This window comes from Pieris rapae, chromosome 12 (genome assembly GCF_905147795.1).
Source record: "Pieris rapae chromosome 12, ilPieRapa1.1, whole genome shotgun sequence".
NCBI lineage: Eukaryota > Metazoa > Arthropoda > Insecta > Lepidoptera > Pieridae > Pieris > Pieris rapae.
The window spans coordinates 2,603,160-2,627,181 of record NC_059520.1 but is presented as its reverse complement, the minus strand read 5'-3'; the positions used below and the strand labels follow the sequence as shown (position 1 = coordinate 2,627,181).

Here is a 24,022-nt window from a genome sequence, read left to right as displayed (position 1 = left end):
ATAATAATATAATATATAGGCTTTGAGTGGTATAGCTGTAAGATAAATAAAGGTTAAAAGTTTGTTTCAATATGCAATATTAATAGAATCTTAAGTCCTTGAAATCTAAGAACGAAATAGACACAGAAATTTGTCTAGCCAATCCCCAATTGAAAAATATCAGAAATTTCAGACAATTCATGACACTATAAAATAACGTTCAATTTGAGATAAAACACTAACTGATTTGTTGATCTTGATTTTGTTTTAAATTAAATAAACATCTTTTTTTACCATATTGGACATAGGAGATTCCAATGTGATACCAAATATTATTTCTTCCACGGGAATCGTTAAAATATAATTTGACACTTGTACTAGATTACCTTGCCGTGATAGAGCGCGACCATGGCATTGGTGGAGGTTCTATCTCGCTCGCACATAGTTCATTCACCCGGCCTGTGACTGCGGAAGCGCAGCGTCGGCAGTCGGTACGGACCGTCAGGCAAGGAAGGCTCCGACCATGAACTGAGGCTGGTTATCAGTTACGCCGAGCCATCGCTACCATACACACGATGTAATGTGAACTTAGACTGATTGTAACTCAGATCTCAATTAAAGACTTATTTAATTTTAGTGACTGTGGTGATGATTTATTTAAGTTTAGTGAAAAATAAGGACACATATTGGATTTTATTTAGCACCGGATTATGCTGTTAATGGTGAGTTGTATGAGAATAATTTCGTAGGTGTTATTAATATATTAAATATAGGATATATATTTGATTATATGTTTAGTGTATGTAGGACAGATTTGCCGCGTAATGAGCACATGTATAAAATTTCTTTAGTTTAAAAGACATCAACGCGCGCTCAAAACAATGGTACTCTGATTATAAATAAATCACTCGTAATATACCTAACAGAAATTGTTATAATTGATTTTATTATAATGTAATATAACTCAAAATTAAAATTAGTTTTGTTACTTTTGTTAAAAAATATTTGATATAATTAAATTTTAGTATTCGTTTAAATAATAAAAGGTAAGTATGTTATGAATATTACGTTAATTAATTAGCAGCTGCTATTTTGTAAAATATTTTAATTGCAATGATTTTTAAAATTCTGTAAACAATATCAATTAGAGTTAAGTTTAAATATTTCAGCAAATAGTACATGTGGTGTGTACAGAAATATATGCTTTATAGATATGTATAGAAGGCGTAAAATGACATAAGCGGTTACATCACATAGCCAGGTTTTGTTGTTGGTTTGCAAAAAAAGCTCCTTGAACTTGTTGAGTTCACCTTCAAGGTTAAAATTTCGCGCACGTGGTTGTTGTGTAATTTACCCCACGCCTTGTGGTCAGCCCTTATCAATCTATGACCTAAGTAGGTCATAATAAATAGATTTTACTAAAAATTAAATTATATAATTGTAATGAATGGTATAAATTATAGATGTTCTGTGTTAAAGATACATACCCCAAAGCTTTAAATTAATACGTAATTTGTATAAGTTAAAGATAATTTCTCTACATACTTCCTAGATCTATATTTGAACTGAATATATGTCTGTATCTGCATGACTTCATCGTATACAGAAACAAAGCTACGTACTGAAACAAGGACATTCACTCAAGCCACTTAACTCTGTATATAAACTGTACATACTTACATTAACATAAAATCAAACGTTAAAATGACACAAAAAATTGAGACGACCACGCGAATTTAGCTTTAATAACCTCATGCGAAAGGTGTAATTTGCCGCGCATTGTACTCGTAAATTCGGCAATGACACTGACTATAACGATGATATAACAACAGGCTGACAAACCTGTGAAAAGTCGGTCGTTGAACCGCGACTTCGCGTCGAGATGCTTTCGCTTATGCCATTCTATATTTACACTGAACGTAATAAAGTTGATTTTTCTATTTACACTTTTTTGCAATTAGGATACTGAGCTTTTAAAACGCAATATTCGAATTCAAGTGGAATACTTCTGACGTATACCTGTTTTAATGTTCGGAAATGAAAATCATGAGTTCACTTACACTATGAGTGCCAGAGGAGTCCTTGATGGGTAGAAAGTAAATGCCTGGTAAACATTAAACGCGTGTGAGCAAGGGTCTTAACGCGTAGAACCTGTTCGACAAACGGTACCTTGCCCTCGCGCACGCACCTATTATGTAATATCCATTTTCATGCTTCAATAGCCTCGTGCATTGTGACCTTTAGCCATGCATTATTAGATCACGATGACACATCAACTCGTCCTAATGCATTTACAAATTTGCTTGTTATCTATACTTAAATTTGCTAATAGTTAACAGTATAACTTTTTGTTATTTATCATCTGAAGATTTGAACTATTTCCTATTAATTTATTGCTCTGTGGGTTTAACATAAGCTCTATGGCAATACTTGAGTTACATGCTAAAACTTTAAACACTTTTTTGGAGTAAACATCTTCCTTGGGGTTTTTGATGTTCGTTAAAAATAAAACCCGGTTGAGTTTGTTCTTCTCACAGGGCGAGTTCGAACCTGCCTGTATACTTAGTATGTGTGTACACAGGTTTCATACGTACATAATAAACGTTATGTTTTTTTTTTAATTTAAAATTTCATTCTAATTAATTTGTTAAAAACAATATGATACAGTTTATGGTCACTTAAGATCTGTGTTCTATCTTTAAAAAAACTTCAAGAAGTCGCTAGATGACAAATTACAGATAACGACTATTTAATTCCCTGAGGCAATCAAACGTTTCTATAGCTAAGATCTGTAGATTCAGCTAGTAATACAATTGTATGATAAAGCAATAAAAGAAAAGCCCTATTCAATAATACGATTGTTCCGGTATCATATTAACTGGACAATTAACATTTTAACGCGAGATATATTCATTTATTCAGATAATTATAGCATTATGCAAGAGGGAAATACTTAAGAGGGCATCTACACGGTGAGCCTTCGAACCGTGTCAAGAGAGGCGACGATGACTTCAGTTGACATTTTATTCAATGAATGAATACACGTGCCATAATTTGTGGTGTGTTCACACCAGATGCTTTTATTAAAAAAAACTAGACTTTTCATATATAACGAAGGCATTGTTTTGGCAATGTTTTCAGTGTACGTAAAAAAAATCAGTGGCGCTACAACCTTTTTAGGTCTTAGCCTCAGATTTCTGAATCTGTTTCATGATCATTTTTAAATCTAATAGGCAAGTAGATGATCAGCCTCCAGTGCCTGATACGTCGTCGGTTTCCTCGCGATGTTTTCCTTCACCGTTCGAGCAAATGTTAAATACGCACATAGAAAGAAACTCCATTGATGCACAGATGGCGATCGAACCTACGACCTCAAATATGAGAGTCGCACGCTTAAGCTACTAGGCCAAAACTGCTCTTTCTGCTGCTGCTTTCAACGGCACCTTACTATTTAGAGCTTGACTTGACAGAGTCCACAAATAGGTGACATGAAACGTCACATAAGATTTTGGTTTTTAAACACATTCTTGTGATGCATTCTAATAATTCTAATAATTCTCTTCGTTTTTAACGAATCAAACTTTTACAATACAAACATTCTACTTATAGGTACGTTCAATTCACCCTCTTAATTTATTTTTTTGGAAATCACCTAACGGTAGCCTATGGGTACCGTATGAAATCCCTTAGGCTAACAAAAAATCCATTTGATAGGCTCTTACAGGTACCTGTGGGAACGAATTTCTACGTGTGTATGTGTTTACACTATAATGTACTCACACTGAAAAGTCAGTTAATTTAAAAGCATTCTTATGAAAATAATTAAATTTTAAACGTATCAGTAAATCTATGCCAGATTTTAGTATAGTATAGTTCACCCTTGTAGCACGCGTTTTATGATGAGTATCCGAGTATCCGTGCAGAAGATACATAAGCTCATAGTAAAATACTAGTTGTACTGGACGTGTACATACCTATTAATTTTTAATCTAAATGCGATCTTGTACAATGTAGTTGAAATGATAACTCAATTCCTATATATGCAAAATTCTGTGCAATAAGGTAATTTTGTATGACTGTTGCGTCTCGGTTGTAAACCTATTTGCTAGTATGATTCACAGCACAGTTACATTGAGACGTGCTCATATCTACCATTTAGCAAGTTATGCGTGAACTCTTTTCCTGTTTATAAAATGTTCCAGTTATTTGTTGAATGCATTTTTATTTCATTAGAAATTTCGCCAAATCCTGCCAAAACAAAATAACAAATCTCATTAAAATTATGTATTTTAATTCCAAACCGTTTCAATTACGAATTCAAAGTTCAAACTTCCGCCCGAACATGTTAAGGCTAAGAAGTTGAAAGTAACTTTATACTTTACCACAATCTATCGATTTCTTTCTCAGATTTAATTCTCAAATTCTAACGGTACACCAACAAAGGCTCTGCTGTTATTATCCGGCTTAAAAGCCTCTACCTGCCCGCGGCAAACACTTGCTTCGATGCTTTTTGCTAACCATAGATAATTATTAACCCGCATTGTCATAAATTTTCGGATTTTAATGGATGTCATAAACCGGAGATGTGAAGCAAATAATTGCTTTATGGACGCTCAAATTTTTAGTCTGTCCCAAAAAATTGAGTACTAAAAAAAATGCTGGCTGACTTTTAAGAAATACGAATTCAAACGTCGAACGTCGTTACTATAAAAATATGTAACAAACGAATGTTATTTAAGTGTTAAATATTAGTAACAAAGGAAAGTAAACCGTGGTTAGCTTGATCGATGAAAGTAAGGCCGGTGCTAGGTCCCGTTATCCGGGCTCGGGGCTCACGGAATACTAAACGATGACATACTACGCGGCTTTTGACCCTAGCCTAACATTCTAGACTAGAACTTCGCACCTCTATGGCTCATTTAGCACCAAAGTTAACTGTATTTAGAATCTACACACAAATGTGAGCCGATTTGCTCTTCACAGTAACTATACATATTATTCAATCGGTTACAAATAAATTTAAAGTATTAACAAATGAACATGGTTTTTCCTTTTTATTTACTGTTTAACCTATTCCGTTTTGCGCAATAATCGTTTAAGTTAATTACCGAACTTCCAGGAACTTAATAAACAATATGAACGACTGTTTTTTACATAACTAATGTCTTTTACTCTTGTGTGTCTTTGTTGCATTGTTGCCGTATTCTGTGCGAACGTAAAATAGAGGACTTTTTTATTTGCAACGAAAAAATGCAATTTGTGCAAACGGCACTTTTTTGGCAAAAAATCAAAAGACTTCGTTAAACAAACGAACCCTTGTTTCGTTTTTGTCTGTTATTATTTCAAAACCGTCACTTGTTTGCCGACAATACAATAGAAAATTGCACATTTCGCGCGAAAAGTGAGAAGGGTCATAAAGCAATTAAAATTTCTATTGCCTTAAAGCATCTTTGCTTTATAAGAGCTTTCAGACGACATAGCCAAGAGGGGACAATGACCTTACGCAAAATTCGCTGCATTGGGCTAGGTCTAGTGCATGCGCGTACCACAACACGGAAACGTAACGAGAGGGAGCGAATTATGCGCCTACGAGTCGGCTAGAGCAGGAAAAATGCATGAATGAGTATTGAAGCCTACCCCAAGGGGGGAATCGAGTTTGCACTAGCAACACTTCCACAGATATAGCCACACCATGCTCTGACGAGATCGATAAACGCTATTCAATAAATTACATACTTTTAGGTACATATATTTCAAGTTGCCAAATCCCATCAATATTTATGAGTCATGTGACAAATAAATTTATTCCTTAAAATATCTTCTAGATTAAATTTTCGTTTTACTAGCCTTATATGGAATCGATTTTTTTCGGAAGCTAGTTTTAATTAAAACGTCGTAATGTATTCTGTAAACAGCTGTTGTTAACATTCACTCCCTTCATAAAACTTCACAAATTAAATACTCAATTAGGCATCGCCTTTGAAATAATATTTGGGATGAAAGGCCTGCAGAAAAGTCATGTCATCGACCTCGGTGCCGAATACTCGCACAGTAGACGCATTTTCTCTCACACACAGACGAATTTATTCGCGTGGCCAGGGCTGGAGCGAGACGCCAAGTGACGCCGGGCGGCGGGGGCTAGTGGGACGAGGCTCAGGCCGTTCACCCCGGAAGATTCAGTGTTTTGATACCGCTCAAGCCTCAAATGTTGGAAAACTGCATTTTCTTAGCGCTTCGCTTTTCACGCTCTAATTGACCGGCAAATTACGTGACGTATATAAATTAAGTTTTCTTAGTTGATTTTTCACAACCATTTTGGTTTTGGTTCGTAAAAAAATCATACAGATAAGTAGCCATTTTGTCATAAATCTTTGGATTAAATGAAAATTAAATTAAAAACCAAGACTAAAGGTTATGATAACATTTTACTAACTAATAATAGTTATAATTAGTAAAATATATGACAAATACTATCAATACTTTATAGGTAAAGTATCCATATAAATACAGTAAGAGGAAAATAAATATCAAATAAGAAATACCATGTTATTACTGAACCACTTGAAGAATCGGAAAAGGGTCGTAGGAAAAACAGCAGACGTTAAGGCAGGTCAGGTTTGCCATAATAGGGTGAACATTGCATTTCATTGTGTAATATGTTTGAACATTACGGGTATTAAGCTATTTCGTAGATTAAAAAAAAATATACAAATAGTACACAAAACGCGCACCTCTGCGCTACATTACGGCTTTACAAAAATAAACAACCAATTACGTTAGTTTTTCGTATGATTTGAAACTAATATTAATATTTAACTTGCAAAATAACATGTGGTGAGACTATTTTAATCTAACCCGGAAGTACTAATTCCTAATTAGTTATACTAAGACTAGAGATGAGAATCTACATGTTTGTTAAATAAAATCTGTCAACCGATTAATAGCCATAAATAGTGAAATCAATATTGTATAATAGAAGGTGGTGGGTGTTTGCAAGTACTATCCACGTCGGGAGGCAATGCAACGGCCGTCCCTTACTACGAAAAGTCTATATTAAATTCGACGCAGCACAAGCATACTACGAGAAATATACGGTGTAACAAGGAAGGGATTATGCAGTCGGATTGCAGTCGAAGTGCACGAGTAAGGGTATGTAGGCTGTGTCGACGACCCGTGATAGTGAAAGCTTGTTCCGGGGTGGTTTGCGGCTCCCGCCCGCCCTGCCATGGCTTTCGCTACCGTTGCACGCTACACGCTATACGCCGTGTTAACTATTTTCTGTTTATTACACTTTCCTAGTGTGCACTGGCCCAAGCAGAATTATTTCATCAGACGACGTATGTTTGATAGATTTTGTGTGAATAAATACCTTGGACGTGTATCGTGCACGTGCATAGTGAGATTTTTGTGGTATCCGGTGGTTGCTTCTTGGTATTACGCAAGTAGCGCGCAGCACGAGGTATCGGGAGCACGGTCAGGGCACCGGGCACTCCAACAGCAATGAACTTGAACACCGCGCGGTCGCACTGCGCCGAACCGTCCCGCTCTTCTCTAATTGGAGAACACTAGGCGCGAACGTGACGACACTGCACTCGCCATCAAATTCGTCCGCATTCTCCATCACGAGCCGCTTTCATCGTCGATGCGTTTATCGGAACGAGACGCGAATATGTGTGTCGATTGCATTCTCGCTGTAAAAGTGCATCTAGGTCGGGCGGCGTAGCGAGTCGGGTTAGTGCGACGCGCTCCGTGGCTAGACGTGGGGCAGGGCGCCGGTATTGCATAATGCGCCCTGTGGGCCGTGAGCCCTCTCGCAGCCCGCCGCTCGTGAGCACCTAGCTGTGCCTAGCTGTGCCGCTTTGCCCGCGTACTGTAGCCGGCGAGCCGACATGAGAGCGGCGCGCTGGCTACGGCCCATAGTACCCTTATTAACGCTCCGTATACTCTTGGAGTATATCAAGTCCCTCGACACCGCCGTACATTCAAAACATATTAATTCTTTACCAAAGACGTGTGTCAACGCGGCCATAAATTTTAGTTTTAAGAAGACATCTTAAACAATGAGATTTTTTGTAAGTATTTATATTAAACATAGTGAGTGCTGTGCGTTGTGAACTTTTTATATTAGCAAAATCATTTGATTATTTTACGCGGTGAGCCTACAAGTGATTCGAAAATACTTATTTTAGATTATACTTTTAAAGAATGCTTAAAATAACATTGTGTTCCATTGTTTTAACACTATAGCCAAAAAGTGAATCGCTAGTATATTACCTAAACTCGCAAAAATTAAATATCAAATACTTCTGTAATATAAGGTATGTAGCCAAAACTTGCATCTATTTGTAGTAGAAACAGAGACGTATACATTATTATTAGACCACAAGGTTAGTTTCCCGTTGCTCAGAGCTATATTACATAATTTATTAACTATTGATTTTAATATAATTAATTTATTATAACCAAAATGAAGCTTTCTGAGTCTGCATATAAAAACACAAGTAGCTGACTTGCTGGCTTATTAATGGTCAGTGTCACGAAAATCTTTCTTTACTTTTTAAAGCTAAAATTGGTCAGTAAATAAAACAATTTTGCAAATTATTGAAAAATATCCATAGAAACTAAATAGTGACTTTAAAAATGTAAAAATAAAAGAAGACGTACAATTGCATTACTTAATTAAATCAACATGTGTCAAATGTGTATATTGAAGATAATTCCTAAAAATATTGGAATAAATATATATTTCAATAAAATTAAATGAGCGATGATGCGCTCAACGTGCGCGCGCGCAAAGGGCAAGTTCAAGAGCAGCTCAGTCGCAAAGCCAAGGTTGCTTCCTGGTGCGCGCAATGCAGTTACGCGCTAAATATTACAGCATGTTTTTGCATTAATATATTTTTTACCCAACTGTGGTGAAACATCAACATATTGTCGGGGCCTATTTGTGTTTTATTTTTGTCTTTGCTTAAGCTTTCATTGTGACTATTAATTTGATTTCATTAAACCATATTTAATTTTAGATTGAGTATATCACCTTGGATTTATACCTTTGCTTTTAAATATGCAGAAATAAACGTTTTTAAGGGACCTAAAGTGTAATAAAATATGCCGTACTAAAAATATCGACCTTAATGTAAATACATACTGAATAAAAAGATAGAAATCTAACACATGATATGTATTTCATAAAGTAGAGAATACAGTAATGTATGTATGTAATTGAGTACAGTTATGATTTCTATATTAATTAATCTTCTTATTTCATATTAGTAATATAATTTTTTACTTAATTCAATCTCTTATAATTATTATCTACATATGCATGTACACCTATATATAAGTCAAATTTATAAAAATCTTATTGGTAACACTATAACGTCATTGTGTATTTGAGTGATTATAACACAATTTCACAACAACATTGTTAAAATTTAAACTTATTTTAAATAAAATATTTAGCCTTTAATCAGTTTTGCTTAGAATGTTTGTATTGATTAGAACAAATACAGTATAAAAACGCTTACATAAAAATACGTTAGAAAACTCATTGATTATTTTTCAATATGAATAGCTGGGCGGAAAAATAATAGTCTTAGAAAATGATAAGGATAGTTAAGAGTACAGATAAGGACCGATGTCTCGTGCAGACGATATTATGAATGTACAGTGTACACAGCTGTTATCTAATTTGAGTCACGTGCGCTAATAATTACAATATAATACTAATAAATTCTATAAATTAATTAACGTGTTATTCAATGGTGGGATTAAAGTAAAAGGTTTTAAGCCTAGAGAGAATACCTATCAATAACTTTCGTAAAAAGTCAAGAAGCCCCAAATAGTTTTATAAAATTTTAACCAAGTTTTATAAAACTTAATAATACAATTTGTTACTTATTAAAAATTTATCAACTAAGGCTATCAATTGCGTGCTTTTTTTAGTTTCATAAGCGTGGCGATTGTTACGGCTTGAGGATATATACAACTGTAAGCACTCTCTTAGTGTTCATTTGTAATATTTCAAATCATTCAACTTTTTGATTAACATAGAATAAAATTATAATATTTATTTACTTTTAACCTTTCCGTGGAGGTTCCCACGGAAATGTACATAAATAATGTTTATAAATTAGATAATCTAGTTAATTAAACGTATGTTTTGTTTACTTAACACATAGTTATTGATCTTGACTTTAATCTAGATTAAGACACGAATCTAATTATTATTCCGTTTGTTTCAGATACAATTATAAAACTACAAAGACTTTTTATCAACAAAATGAGACTGGTGAGTTATTTTTTTTATTGGATTTTTAAAGCTGCCGAGGAGTTCATTCGAACATGTTAAATATATTTTACTAAATGAACCATTCAATATATCATAGGTTTTTTTTAATTTGACTACTCTTTCAAATATATTGATATTATGACGAAAAAAATTATATTTAAATAAATTTTCTACATATTATATCGTTCATATACATTTTGGGGACATATTACGTTTAGCTGAAAATATAAATAGGCAAGGGGGAAGTCTGTGCGCAGTGAAAAGTGCGCATTTGAAAACTGGGTCAGTAGTGGCACCGCCTCTTTATCGAACAACGACATCCGCACAGCCCACTCAATAATACACCCTCGTTTTAAGTGATAAGATTTAAAATGCTTTGACACTTAACAGAAGGATGGAAGTGCATTTCGTTTGCATATTTTCGGAGCTGAAAATTAATGGCACTTGACACAGTTACTTAGCCTTACTTTGCCACTATTTTTTTTATTAAAAAAAACTCGAAATGTTAACACTTGCTAACTCATAGCGTGAAATTTCAATGCAATAGAAGATATAAATCTTATAAATATTTTAGATATGACAAACCTATTTTACCTTTGATTATAAAATTATAAAAGAAATAAAAGCAAAATATACTACGTGATTACATTGGACCAATGAGAATAATGTTTTTATTATTGTTACTATAGTCAACCAGCGAAGAAATCCCCAGCACAACGGTTGGCCGTACAGCCAGTCCTAATATTGGTGTCGTCAATGATGCCTATGACGTCACCAGGATGAGGGAAGAGGAGTTTGAGAGGCTCACAGTATACATCGTCCCCGATGTTCCCTGTGAGCGAGGAGTGTCCAATAGAGCTGAGAGAACACTTCCTCGCAGCTTGGCTTTAAGACCTTCTGCAGTATTATCTACGCCTAACACGCCGGTAAATAACTTGCTTCAAAACGTACAAACATTTACAAAAGTAAAAAGAAATAAAAAATATTATTAAACACATTTAATATTATACCTCATTTATGATGTGAAAGTGAAAAAAGGCAAAAAATATAGCCTATATGGCATTGAAATAGTAAATTTTTGTGAATTAAAAAAATATTTAATTTAAAAGTTAAATTTTCGGTGATAATTAGTATGAATGTTTTTTTTATAACAATTTAATTTTATTTGCTCAAGAATTCAACCTTATATAAAAAGCTATATTAGGTTATATTTGAAAATTATGGTTATAAACTTATACTAATATTTCAGACTGAAGGAGTTTGGAGTACGGGTGTGATACCACGAGGTACAAGGTTCGGACCATTCGAAGGGACAAGAACGCCAAACAAACCGAATGACAAAGTATCGTGGAGGTACTACTGGAGGGTAAGCTATATAAACTTTAATCCGATTTCACGCTGTTGTATAATTCCAAATTACATCTAAAAATTTCATACTAATACTCCTTCTAAAGCAAATTCTTTACTAATGTTTTATAATACACTCTTTCTCTAACATATTCCTCTGTCTGGGCCAGGTACAAGAAACGGTCAGACATCACACTTATGGAAACATTAAGGTGAGATTGGGTTTTCTTTAATATGCTTAATGGTTTATGGTTTATTAACGCTCTTCAAAAAGCCACTATCTTTCACGTCCTACTTCATTATGACATTGCATTTTGTCCTTGACTTAATAACAAGCACGTTACTATCAGCCGCACGCGTATTGTATATATATAACACGTGATAGTAGGGAAAAACAGTATGTTAAAAAGTACCTAGATATATGAGCCATTTCTATTAAATAATTATATTAAAGTGTAAATAACTTTAATATAATTATTTCATAGAAATGTATTCAAGAATGGAGTAGCGTATGATTTAATTTGTTTTTTTTTTTAATTAAAAACCGCATAAATTAATTAACATCCTTAACTTACAGATATTCAAAGATAGTGACTACTATTACCTTGACGGATCAGACACCAGCGTAGCGAACTGGATGAGATATGTTGCCTCAGCGTACTCGCTGTCAGTAATGAACCTTGTTGCGTGCCAACACCAAGAACACATATACTTTTACACTATCAGGTAAAAATCACTCATCACCGCACTTATAAAATGTCAAAAAAGTATCACATCTCAAAATAATTACGGTTTTTCAGTTTTACATATATGTTTTTAATTTCAGAGACATTTTACCAAACGAAGAGCTGATGGTGTGGTATTGTAAAGACTTTGCAACTAGGCTTGGTTACGACATTGATCCGGAAAGAGCAACATATTCTATATGTAAGTATTTGATCTGAAATCAAAACTCCTATAAAATCCTGAAATCATAACTTGTTTTCTAAAAATTCTTTTTTTTTAGGCAAAGAAGAAACAATAAAAAAGGCATACGGCCTGCCCCCAGCGCCAGTACATCCAGAAATAGCTTTCAATCATATGAAATATGTTCTTGGACTATCCAATGCAAAAGAAATGATGGAAACCGATATACCTAACAGGCGAATTAAGCGAGAAAACAGTGACAAAAATAACAGTGAAATCGCTCCTAGAATAGATATATCACCTAATGTTATCCAACCAAAAATGGAAAACTCGCATATCATAAGCGAGCATCGTCCTATATCTCCCAGTGCGTTAATGCAACCACCATCACCTAAATTGCACCACAGAGATGCCACATTAATTATTCACCAACACAAAGAAAGTACTTCGCATTTAGTAATACATCAAATGGAAAATCCAAGGATACATAGCAGATCACCATCTCAAATGCATCACCATCGAGATATGCGCGGACCTTCGCCGATGGCTCTACATCCAGGTAGCAAATCGCCAAGCCTCTCTCATTGCGTACCATCCCATTATGAACACCAACTTACTCCTAATGACGGGTCTGTAAGGTCAGACGAAGGGTACCATAGCAATGGTTATCACGATGAGTTTACACCACCAGAAGACTCTAGTGATTCTGACGTAGAAAACTACGTACTGGATTGTTCTAATAAGACAAACGAACCTAAAGAAACCGTAATCGTTCAAAAAGTAGAACAAGACATGCATCGTAATGAATTTAGGAAAGTAAAAATAAAAATGCCTAGAGCATATCAATATCAGAATGTTAAGGATATGGACTGCGAAAGTGAAAAGGAGCTGATTATCGCGGAAGAATTAGCAAATACTACACCACAAAATTTATCACCTCCTCGAAGAGACCCAGCCACATCGACTGTTATTGTATTAGAATCGTCACAAAACACAGTAGTTCCTATAAACAAACCGTACTACGAAGATGGTGCACTTTCACCCTCACCACAACCGGCATTCCTCAGGTATTCACCTCCAGATACAAGAATTTTAGAAACTATTCTTACTGGAAACAGAATGGACACTAATAACAATGATCCGAACAGAAGACAACCAAATGCAACGCCACCTCCATCATCACCCACGGAAATGGCATATTCGTATAAGAAAAGCCAAAGATATGGTAATGCTTGTAGTCCTGACTCTAGTTCAAACCTAACACCGTTGCCATCTCTTTTGCCATTACCTCAACAACTGCCAACTCCTAACTCAGTTTCGCTTTATGCTGCATCACCACCACATACCATACCCCACACGACAGAAATTCGGGAAATAAGAGAAATACGCGAAATAAGAGAGACGCGTTATGAAAGTCACTATCCGAACTATTCCTACAATCTGTATTCTCCGCCGAATTCAACCATAATTACACAGCTTGGTTCACCACCGACTACATATTCCCCTACGGTAACATCATCGCATCAGTATGAGAGAAACCAAAGCGGACAAGGCAATCATCACTACCCATCATCTACTAGCGTCATTACTTTGAAAAACTGCTCACAATTAAGCTTAATACAAAATGGTAATCCACTCGTACCGCAGCATGGCAGCCTAAGTCCAGACGGTTCCTGCAATATGATGATGGGACCAATGAGCCCCAATTCACAATCATCGCGTGGCTACAGAAGTTTACCATATCCTTTAAAGAAGAAAGATGGAAAAATGCATTATGAATGCAACGTTTGTTGTAAAACGTTTGGCCAGTTATCAAACCTGAAAGTACACCTGAGAACACACTCGGGAGAGAGACCATTTAAATGTAATGTCTGCAGTAAATCTTTCACACAACTCGCTCATTTACAAAAGCACCATTTAGTACATACTGGAGAGAAACCGCACCAATGTGATATTTGCAAGAAGAGATTCTCATCGACGTCCAATCTTAAGACTCACTTACGATTGCACTCCGGTCAGAAACCATACGCCTGCGACCTTTGTATGCAGAAATTTACACAGTTTGTTCATTTAAAACTTCACAAACGTCTTCACACAAATGACAGGCCGTACGTTTGCCAAGGATGCGACAAGAAGTACATAAGCGCTTCAGGTCTGAGAACTCATTGGAAAACAACGAGCTGTAAACCGAACAATATTGAAGAAGTTTTGGCTATTACTAACGCAGCGAACACTGAATGCATGGGTAAGAGCTCAATCAATTTATATACATTTATATCTTAATATTGAATAATTAATTGTTTATTACATTTTAATAACACTTTTAATGCAATAATAGGCTGCAATAAGCGCACAGTCGCGTCACTCACTAAGCGGCGATGCACTTTCTCTCCGTAGGTGTACAACTTTCACTTGCGCTGTTGCTGAACGCGACCGATTTCATTTTCGCGTGCTCTTTGCAGGTAACGTCGACAAAGACTGCCACGAGAGAGAGGGGCATGAAAGTTACGAAGTTTCCGCATCGCAAGGAGGGGTTATGACCGGTGGGGCTCGCAGCCTATCCCTCGGGGAAGCAATGATGGGAGCGCACACGACCACACCGCATCTGACAGGACACGGTCACATATCGCCAGGACCCGGTCAGTACCGCAGCATGATGCCCGCCCAAAGTGAACATGACCAGCACTACTCGAATGGGTCAGCTGAAACCAGGCCCACAGTGATAGAATCGAGCCAGCCTCTTATCATCGAGTGCACTTGAGGCCCAAGACCTGCAATCCTAAGCAGTCGCCGTCACACGTACTCCTTTGCGTGAAAGCCCGCCGCGTTATGTGATTTCAGTCTTGTGATTAAGTGAAAGTATCATTTTATTAGAGACACATTCGTGTTTATTCGTCTCGTCTCATTTAGTGGCTATGAGATTATGAAAATTATCGTGTATATTTGTATAGATACCTGTAAGTTAGAAATTATCGTATCGCAACGTATTAAGTACTAAGTACTGACATAGAATTCATCCATTATAAGACTATCTAGTGTATAGGGCCTGGAGTATTTGTTAGACTCAGCCTTTTTTAATATAATGCTCAATTTTTTTACTTTTGTTTCTATTGTAAATAGAATGTTTCGCCATAGACTTATAGTTATAATTTAATTTTTCTAAACGCATGTACATATATTATTTGTAAAATATACTATATATCCTTCGTATATTTCGATCTTAAACTTCCTATATAGAATTTAACGTATGTAATGTTACTCGCTGGTAACATAATACATAATTTTGCATTGTGAATTTTTTACTTGCAAAGCTTAATATTTCACCAAAGAACCACACACAACAGAAAACGACATCACCGTAATCAAACTTTCATAAAACAAACTGAAATTAAATTAGTATTAGTGCCAAAAGCGCGGACATATTTTAATGATACTTTTAAGTTATCCTAATAATATTCGTATTATAGTAAATCATTGTTCCTAAAGAATAATTGGAGAGTACTCGTAAGTGCGTATTTGCGTCAACTTAATTCTAATATTACTTAGATTAGATCAAACTGTGTACATTACCCCTATGCTAGAACAAATGGTGCTTCACATCGTAGAGTATTAGTCGCCAGAGTCAGTCGCTTCGAGAACTGACCGACTTATAGTCGGCGACTAATTACTATTTTTAATTCACCGTGTTTACTAGTTACTATTTCATATTCGAAATTCAAATTACGATTCTCCTAATCGAAAAGGCTGAAACGCAATGCGACGATTGGCAAACGTAATCATTATAGGGTTCTGGTATACATAACGTATACGTCAGTTATAACTGATACGTGACGTAGAACCAATCCGTAGCTTTTTCTATATTTCTATTATTCTTGCAATAAATTTTATACGCATTCTCTTATAAACATTACTTGCTATTTTATGACAAGCATTTATAAAAGGAAAATGTATCGTTCAATAGTAACTATATAAAGATAACCAGTAAATGTTTGATAGGATCATTAAAACACCATTTATATGTGTGTTCGTTGTGATGATTATATTTTCATACTTTTGTAATGTAGAATTTGTAATTACTTATATTAAACTTTGTGACCTTTCAAAGAAATCATATTGTGAAAAGAAATAGTGCATTTATTCGTTATTAATTATAGAATTAAATTTATTTTAAACAGTAACTCTACTAAAAGTTTGAAAAAGTTTAAAATGCTAATAAAATCTGCGTAAACAAATACTAAGATGGTAGGTGTAGTGTTTTATAACTTTGTCAAAGTCAAGGTAGAGTATACGGAAGCGGAAGTAGGAAAAGTTTAACGAGATATTTTTCAAATCTAGACGATTCTTCGTAACGTTTCGGTCTATATCGAAAGACCTTCCATCTTAAGACACACATGTAAATGTACCTTTCTTTATAATCAATGTTTAATTCAGTATCATTATTTCAGAGTCTATTTCACATCCTTGTTATTGTTATGGTTTTAAAGTTTAAGCAACAGTATGCAGTAAATGTTATGATTGTTATCTTTCTCAGCGTTTTTGTTTAACACTAAGATGTAATTTATTCTTGATTGTATTTTACCAGAAATGTGATTGTATTTTAATGTCATTCAAAAGCATGTAACGAGTGTATAATTGACATATAAACGCACAAATACGTAGGAAAATATTCTGTTGCCAGTATATATTTATATACCTCATTTTGTAAACTACAATCACAACCCAAGCTCTTCTGTAATATAATGGATTTATTTTTATCTTTACATCAATAAGGTTTTATTTAGTTATTCTATCTGGATGTTTTATGTACATTTATTTCAATGTAAATATGTAAATTCCGTTGTTTCCAAGCTAAACATGACAAAATTCGATTTTCATACAATAATTTTGTATAAAATTTAACTAAAATAGTTTAGTACTTACTTAATATAATAAGTACAATGTCACGGTATGTCAAAATAAGCAATATTATAAATGTATTTTAAATCTTCCGCTACAATATTTGCATTTGCGGATTACCCGAAAGGTGTTTATGTAATATGCCAGAAATACCTATAATCACTATAAAGGCCTGTAATTTTGTACACTTTGATCGACGGTTAATATTTTACAACACCAAATCGATTAAAAAGAAAAGTAAAATTGATAACGAAGTTTCATTTTATAACCCCTCTAAAGAAAAAAACCTCATTTCATAAAGGTAAACTTTGTAGTGTTTAATTCTGTTAGACTAGCTGAAGTTCTTGTTTGTAATAGTAGACATTCACAAAGAAAAAAAAAAATACGGGCGCTAGGTAAATCGACTCAACAGTATTTATAACTAATCTATCGTGTTATATACTGAAGCAAATGGTTAATTTTAAATGTGACTGAATTGAAAGTTGACTGAAATATGTACTTGTAATTCACAACCACAAGTGTGTGGGAATAAATCCCACGAAAAGCCATTTAAAGGAATAAGGAAAAAAAGTTTAGTAGGTCACTATATCTTTTACTATTAAATTAAACAAAAATAAAGTTTAGTTCTAGAACGCTTAGTTGATTTTTGAGTCTATGAAATTCATAGCTTTGATTTACGGACTAGGCACATCGAAAATTTATGTTCCAGGTAATATCGAGAAATGATTTATTTTATATTCATTTCCTAACAAATATCTTGAGATGGGTTTATTAACATTAAAGTAGTACTGATACCAATAATTGTTTTTGGCTAGTAGGCACAAACGGCTGATGAACATATGTGTCCCTCAATCTTATTGTTACTGGCTGTTTAGTTAAAATCATCTTTAAATAAACATTAATAAGTGCGATTTTGTAAATCAATTGTGATAAAAAAATTAATTCCTGAATATTTCAGATAAAAACTAATTGATCCTGAAAAAAACGTTTTTATTTTTTGTATTGATAATGTTAAAAATAAAACTTCTTATTGTGCTATAAAACTTTTTCTTCAAATATATTACTATCCATATAGTCTAAATCATCACTAGTCTTTACATAAGTAGTAAAAAAAGTACCGTCACTTGCCTGTTGATCATACTTTATACAAACACAATAATGCACACTAAAACCACAACTTCTACATTTTTTATTGTGTTTAAAAGTAATTTTTTCATCATAATAACATGTTATAAAATCACCAATGTTCTCTTGATTAGAATAACTATCTGAAATAATATGTTTAAATAAAAAATTATCAACATCTTCAAAAGTTTGCAGATAATTAAAGATTTGTTTTTGTTTTTTACTTAGGGTTTTTTCAAGCATAAAAACTAAATGGTGGTGATAACATTGAAATGTTATTTTATCCTTACTTAAATTCTTTAACTCCATCCATGTTTTTATACATTCTACTGGAGTAGTAGTGGCTCCACTAAACAAAGCTGGGTTGGATAGTAACCCACTTGCTGCCATGACACCATCACAATTTAACTTTGTATATAATTCATCTGCATCCTGCAAAGTTCTTATACCCCCATTAGCAATACAAGGTATTTTCAAAGCGCCAAACACATCTGACATAGCTTCTTCATTGATTGCTTCACTGCTTTTTTGATCAGGGGTTCGACCATGAAGAGTAAGAAAATCAACTCCACACTTCTCAAGCTGCTGGCACATAACAATTGTAGTTCTAATGTCTCTTAAAAGTCTTACTTTAACCGAAACTGTAAAATTGTGTGGTATGTTACTTTTAACCGCTCTTACTAAGCCATGAATTATTTCAGGTTTAGAGAGTAATGCACATCCATAACCATCTTTCATGGCCCACCTTTGTGGACAACCACAATTTAAATCAACACCATCAGCATAGGGATAGACTAACTTAGAGGCATCTAAAAAGTCATTTTCATTGTTAGCAGCAAACTGGACAATCAAAGGTGTATCTTGTGTTGTAGTCAAAAACTCATTGAAACGAGCTTTTGAGTTTTGACAAAAGGCATTTGCTAAAATCATTGGGGTAAAAGCCAAATCCACATTGTACCTGAAACAGAGAGCATTACCCAGTATAATTACGGTGCAGTAATAAATACAAAAATAACTTACTAAATAATAATGAGATATATATGTTTTTATCACAAAGCTTTCTAAATACCAAAAACTTAAAGGCCGACAGAATAATATAAAAAATATAAAAACTACCAACTTTTTAACCAAGCTTCGAAACTGCACCCTGCTATATCTAACCATAGGAGCACTTATTTTTAAATAAGTTTTTTCTTCTTTAGCTTTATTGAAGAGGTTTATAACATTTGTCTTTTGCTTTTCCATTCTAAACGATATATATTGTGTAGGACATTAAATAAATATTAAATCAATTTATGTGATGATCCAATCTAATGCTGACAGTCATTAATTATTATCTGCTGTAGTATTATTAACGTAGATGGACTATGGTATATGGTTCTATACTCTATCTACGATTATTAATTATTACAAAAGCACATACTACAAAAAGCAATAAGCACAGATGAGCAACATCTAACCACAGATCATTTTTTAAAAGTAACTATAACACATTAATTTATACAAATCACTACTCTTACTCAAGAGTTAAAGCGTATAGATCACGCAAGAAGGTATATTCACGGATCCTACAGATATACTAGCTTCCACGTTAACCACGTCTTAAATAACGCAACATGGACACACGCAACGGATTAGCAGAATTATTACGAAAGGTAGACTTAGGCTTAACAAAAGGAAAGTATTTACTGGCTTCGATATAAGATATGCAGGTCTGAGCCATTTGATTATGTGTTTGATTTATGTCTGTCTCACAACTAACTAACTCTGTGTATGACTTCACACATTACTGATTACACAGTATAGAAGTCCTGAGAGGATCTTCATCTGACCTGACACACACTGTTATTAACGTATTGGACTCTTAGAACGATATTGTAACTTGGTTTGACCAAAACTTTTTGACAAAATTTGCCCCACAAATATTCCTAAGCCTAAATAATATACCAAAGATTCCTTATTTAAAGACTTGTGCTGGCTAGTGAACTTAGTGTTACCAATGCATATAAGTGTGTTTCTTCCTGCCGCCCGCCGCCACTCAAAGATTTACTAAAAGATCCAACATCCTAAAAACCTATTTATACATAAAAAATACAGTTCAAAAAATTTAAGTGACGAAATTTAGTGAAGTGAAATTTTATGACTCCAAAGTAGTGAACATTTTCCAAATAAGTTATGACTTAAAGGTCTAGGTTACCAGGTCATAAAATTAAAAAAAAAAATTACAGTACACACTAGTAGTAGTTAGCACTTAGCACACTGCTCAGTATTTACTTGAAAATTAGAACATAAAAAAAGCAAATGCTATCTAATTAATAATTTATAAAATATTGATATTTAAACTTTCGTACTGCGTATTGTTTGAAATGGCCAACAAAGGTGTTGATATAGGTTATGTAGAAGAAAAGGATTCGTGGTTATTGCATCCAAGATTTTTCCCAAGTAAAGTGGGAGGGAAACCTTCCTGGTTAAATTTAAGTAATGTCCTATCACCAACTGAGCTCACTTGTAAACACTGCAATGATGTTATGATGTTTTTGTGTCAAGTAAGTTAAGTAATTTTCATAATTACGAGATCTCGTAATTGTTTGTAATTATGTGTATAAAATTGTTTCAGATATATGCTCCATTTGAAGAACAAGACGATACCTTTCATCGAACACTTTTTGTGTTCATTTGTAAGAATGGTTCATGTTGTCGATTAAATAATTCTGATAATATAAAAGTATTCCGCTGTCAATTGCCAAGGAAGAATGAATTTTATTCATTTCAACCTTATGAAGAAAATAAGGAAGAGGTAGTTTGTAATAAAAATTGTATATACCCATATAGAGAAATGTATCTAATTAAAAGTAATTAATATCTAATTTCTGTAGGTATTCCTGATGGATAAATGGACAAAACTATGTCATGTCTGTGGGTTGAAGGCACCATCACACTGTTCAAAGTGTAAAAATGTTTACTACTGTTGTAGAAACCACCAAATATTACATTGGCAGAAAGGTCACAAAGAATCTTGTACAAACTTGTCAGAGGTAGTTATTTTAAGTGAGACTTTATTACCAAAACTAACTCATTAACTAACCACCAACATTTAAATTTGTGCGGTATTCATATTATGCTTTATCAAGTAATTTAACAATTTTGTTTTACAGACTGATGACCACTATTTTACTATAACAGAGTCTGGAAAGAATCTGCTATTTAAAGAATGGGAACTTATTGTTGATGAGGAAGATGAAGTTAGTTATATTTATTTCAAATATTTTTAAAACCTTAAAAAAATTTCTAATAATATAATATCAAACCCTAAAATTTTATTTATAAACAACTTTATCTGCATGACTTCACAGGAAGATGTCAAAGATGTTGACACCAATGAAGAGATGGAAAAATTGAGAAAACTAATGCTGGAGCAAAAAGCGGGAACAATGAATGATGTTAATGATAGTGAACTAGAACAATATAGTAGAAACATACCAGAAGACAAAGTATTCAATAAGTTTAATAAGAGAATTGCAAGGCATCCTGATCAAGTACTACGGTATGATAAAGGTGGTACCCCACTCTGGATAACTGGAAATAGTAATGTCCTACTTGATGTGCCTAATTGTCAATACTGTAATGAAGAAAGGCAGTATGAATTTCAGGTAATTTCTGAATCTATAATATCCAATAATTCTCAAACTTTTTTATTTTGTTTATTTATACTTATACATAGTTGCCAACTGAAATATTATAATACATATAAATGTAAGTGATTCAAATTCAAAAATTATATTTTTCAGATCATGCCACAACTTCTCAACTTCATAAATGTTGGTATAGAACTTAATAGCATTGATTGGGGAGTGCTAGCAATATATACCTGCAAACAGAGTTGTAATAAAGGGCCGGCATACAAAGAAGAAATTGTAATTAAACAAGATTTGACTACATAAATATATATTTGAACTAATCATAACAGCTTGTTATAGTTTTATTTCTTCTTCCCATAGTCTTCTGATAAATAGGTTAGGAGATCATTTAATCCACTAAATTCTGTCCTCGATTTTGGTGGGTTATTCTTTGGCAGTATAGGCAGCATATTCCCCATTTTGATACGAAAGTCTTTAAGCTGCAACAAACAATATATTAATGACTATTATTTAACAACTTTTGTTAAATACTAACTACTATATTAGAATCTCACATCTTTAGCTCCAGACAATTTCCATATACCATAACAAAGACATGATGTACCAGCAACTGCATAAATAGTACCCCATCCAAGTGCTCTTAGTGCCAGAATTGCTCCAGCATCTGCTAGTTCGACACTGCCTTGTATCCCTACAAAAACATATTAATGATCAATGTAATTAATTAAGTAAGTAATTTTTTATTAAACCTTAACATGTAGTCCCTTACCTACAAAAAATCCAGAGGTTTTATGAGCCTCTTAAAATAATTCAACTTTTATTTACCTTTATTAAAATATTTTGGATCAGATTTTCTAGCTGCTGCTAATGTGGCACCAAATCCAACAAATGCAGATATGCCTGCGACTGCTGCTAGGAATGCACCACCTTAAAGAAAAATCCTATTGAAGTAGAAGTTATTTGAATTAAGGCAAATATTATTTAAAAAAATACATGCCTTTTATTCTTTGCAAACGCTCCGGGTCTGTCATAATTTATGAGTGCTCATGAATATCTTTATAACTAAATCATTTTATTATGGTACTGGTACATGGCAAATTAACTACTACTAATAACATAACCAAGAACTACTATATAGAATAATTACTTAGTTACATTTGAATTAAGCGCGAAAAATGTTGTGGTATTGTGTATAAAGTTATACTTTAAATAAAGAAATGGGTATTTAATATTAATAACACTTTATCCAACTACTTTTCTTTGAGATAAACTTATTTTTTGAAATACAATTAATGACAGTTAACAAACGACATGACGTTCTTCAATAAAATCACTATATTGTCAAATGTGTCAAGACTCAAGTGTTAGTATAAGCTGTCTGTAATAGTTAAAGTACCAACTTATTACAAAGTCATGTCTTATTATGGATAATATTTAAAAAAAATGGCATATGTACTCTAGTATAAAGAGTGGAAAACACACATCCGCTACAGCGAACACCCCTGCTTATGATTTCGAATAACTTTTACCAGTGTCTGCATTCAAACCTTTAATGATGACAGATTCAAACACCGAGAAGCCTAATCATGTAGTTGGGGGACCGGACGAAAATCTGCGCTATCGGAAAGTCAAGAATTTTGCCACTTCATTTGACACTTCAAAAATACAACATGGACGCTTTGTTCATAGCGACTAATGCTCAGCAAACGCCAGTTAGGCGTTATCCATGAACATTTTGGTTCTCATCTTAACAACAGAGGTATGCTGATAAAGGTTTCTAAAAACGCAATATCACTAGCCAAAGTGAACTAGAGTGAAATTTATTTATTTATTTTTGAAA

The 24,022-nt window shown here is 33.8% G+C and overlaps 4 protein-coding genes across 8 annotated transcripts; 2 read left to right on the top strand and 2 right to left on the bottom strand.

Annotated features, from left to right (window-relative positions):
- The first annotated feature begins 460 nt into the window (after positions 1–460).
- LOC110994665 lies at positions 461–17,660 on the top strand. 4 transcript variants are annotated; one of them, XM_045630507.1, is made up of 9 exons: positions 461–701; positions 10,224–10,270; positions 10,960–11,196; positions 11,520–11,636; positions 11,788–11,829; positions 12,195–12,343; positions 12,444–12,544; positions 12,624–14,768; positions 14,986–17,660. In XM_045630507.1, the coding sequence occupies exons 2-9, from the start codon at positions 10,262–10,264 to the stop codon at positions 15,282–15,284; spliced, it is 3,099 nt and encodes a 1,032-aa protein (XP_045486463.1). In that variant the 5' UTR covers positions 461–701; positions 10,224–10,261; the 3' UTR covers positions 15,285–17,660. The 4 variants fall into 4 exon arrangements, with proteins under 4 accessions (XP_045486463.1, XP_045486465.1, XP_022117150.2 ...); XM_022261458.2 differs by lacking the exon at positions 461–701 and adding an exon at positions 7,704–8,051; XM_045630508.1 differs by lacking the exon at positions 461–701 and adding an exon at positions 8,139–8,297.
- A 789-nt stretch (positions 17,661–18,449) lies between these two features.
- Positions 18,450–19,926, bottom strand: LOC110994669 (tRNA-dihydrouridine(20a/20b) synthase [NAD(P)+]-like). Of its 2 annotated transcripts, XM_022261463.2 has the most exons (3): positions 19,665–19,926; positions 18,835–19,502; positions 18,450–18,687 (listed from the first exon to the last, which is right to left on the bottom strand). In XM_022261463.2, the coding sequence occupies exons 1-3, from the start codon at positions 19,787–19,789 to the stop codon at positions 18,455–18,457; spliced, it is 1,026 nt and encodes a 341-aa protein (XP_022117155.2). In that variant the 5' UTR covers positions 19,790–19,926; the 3' UTR covers positions 18,450–18,454. The 2 variants fall into 2 exon arrangements, with proteins under 2 accessions (XP_022117155.2, XP_045486525.1); XM_045630569.1 differs by having other exon boundaries at positions 18,450–19,502.
- A 686-nt stretch (positions 19,927–20,612) lies between these two features.
- On the top strand, positions 20,613–22,502 carry LOC110994668 (programmed cell death protein 2). The gene is made up of 6 exons (XM_022261462.2): positions 20,613–21,090; positions 21,162–21,341; positions 21,421–21,579; positions 21,700–21,786; positions 21,898–22,194; positions 22,333–22,502. Exons 1-6 carry the CDS (start codon positions 20,911–20,913, stop codon positions 22,483–22,485), a joined length of 1,056 nt encoding a protein of 351 aa, XP_022117154.2. The 5' UTR covers positions 20,613–20,910; the 3' UTR covers positions 22,486–22,502.
- On the bottom strand, positions 22,473–23,475 carry LOC110994671 (transmembrane protein 242). Its single transcript, XM_022261466.2, has 4 exons — positions 23,180–23,475; positions 23,008–23,109; positions 22,737–22,873; positions 22,473–22,661 (listed from the first exon to the last, which is right to left on the bottom strand). Exons 1-4 carry the CDS (start codon positions 23,211–23,213, stop codon positions 22,524–22,526), a joined length of 411 nt encoding a protein of 136 aa, XP_022117158.1. The 5' UTR covers positions 23,214–23,475; the 3' UTR covers positions 22,473–22,523.
- Between the last annotated feature and the right edge of the window lie 547 nt (positions 23,476–24,022).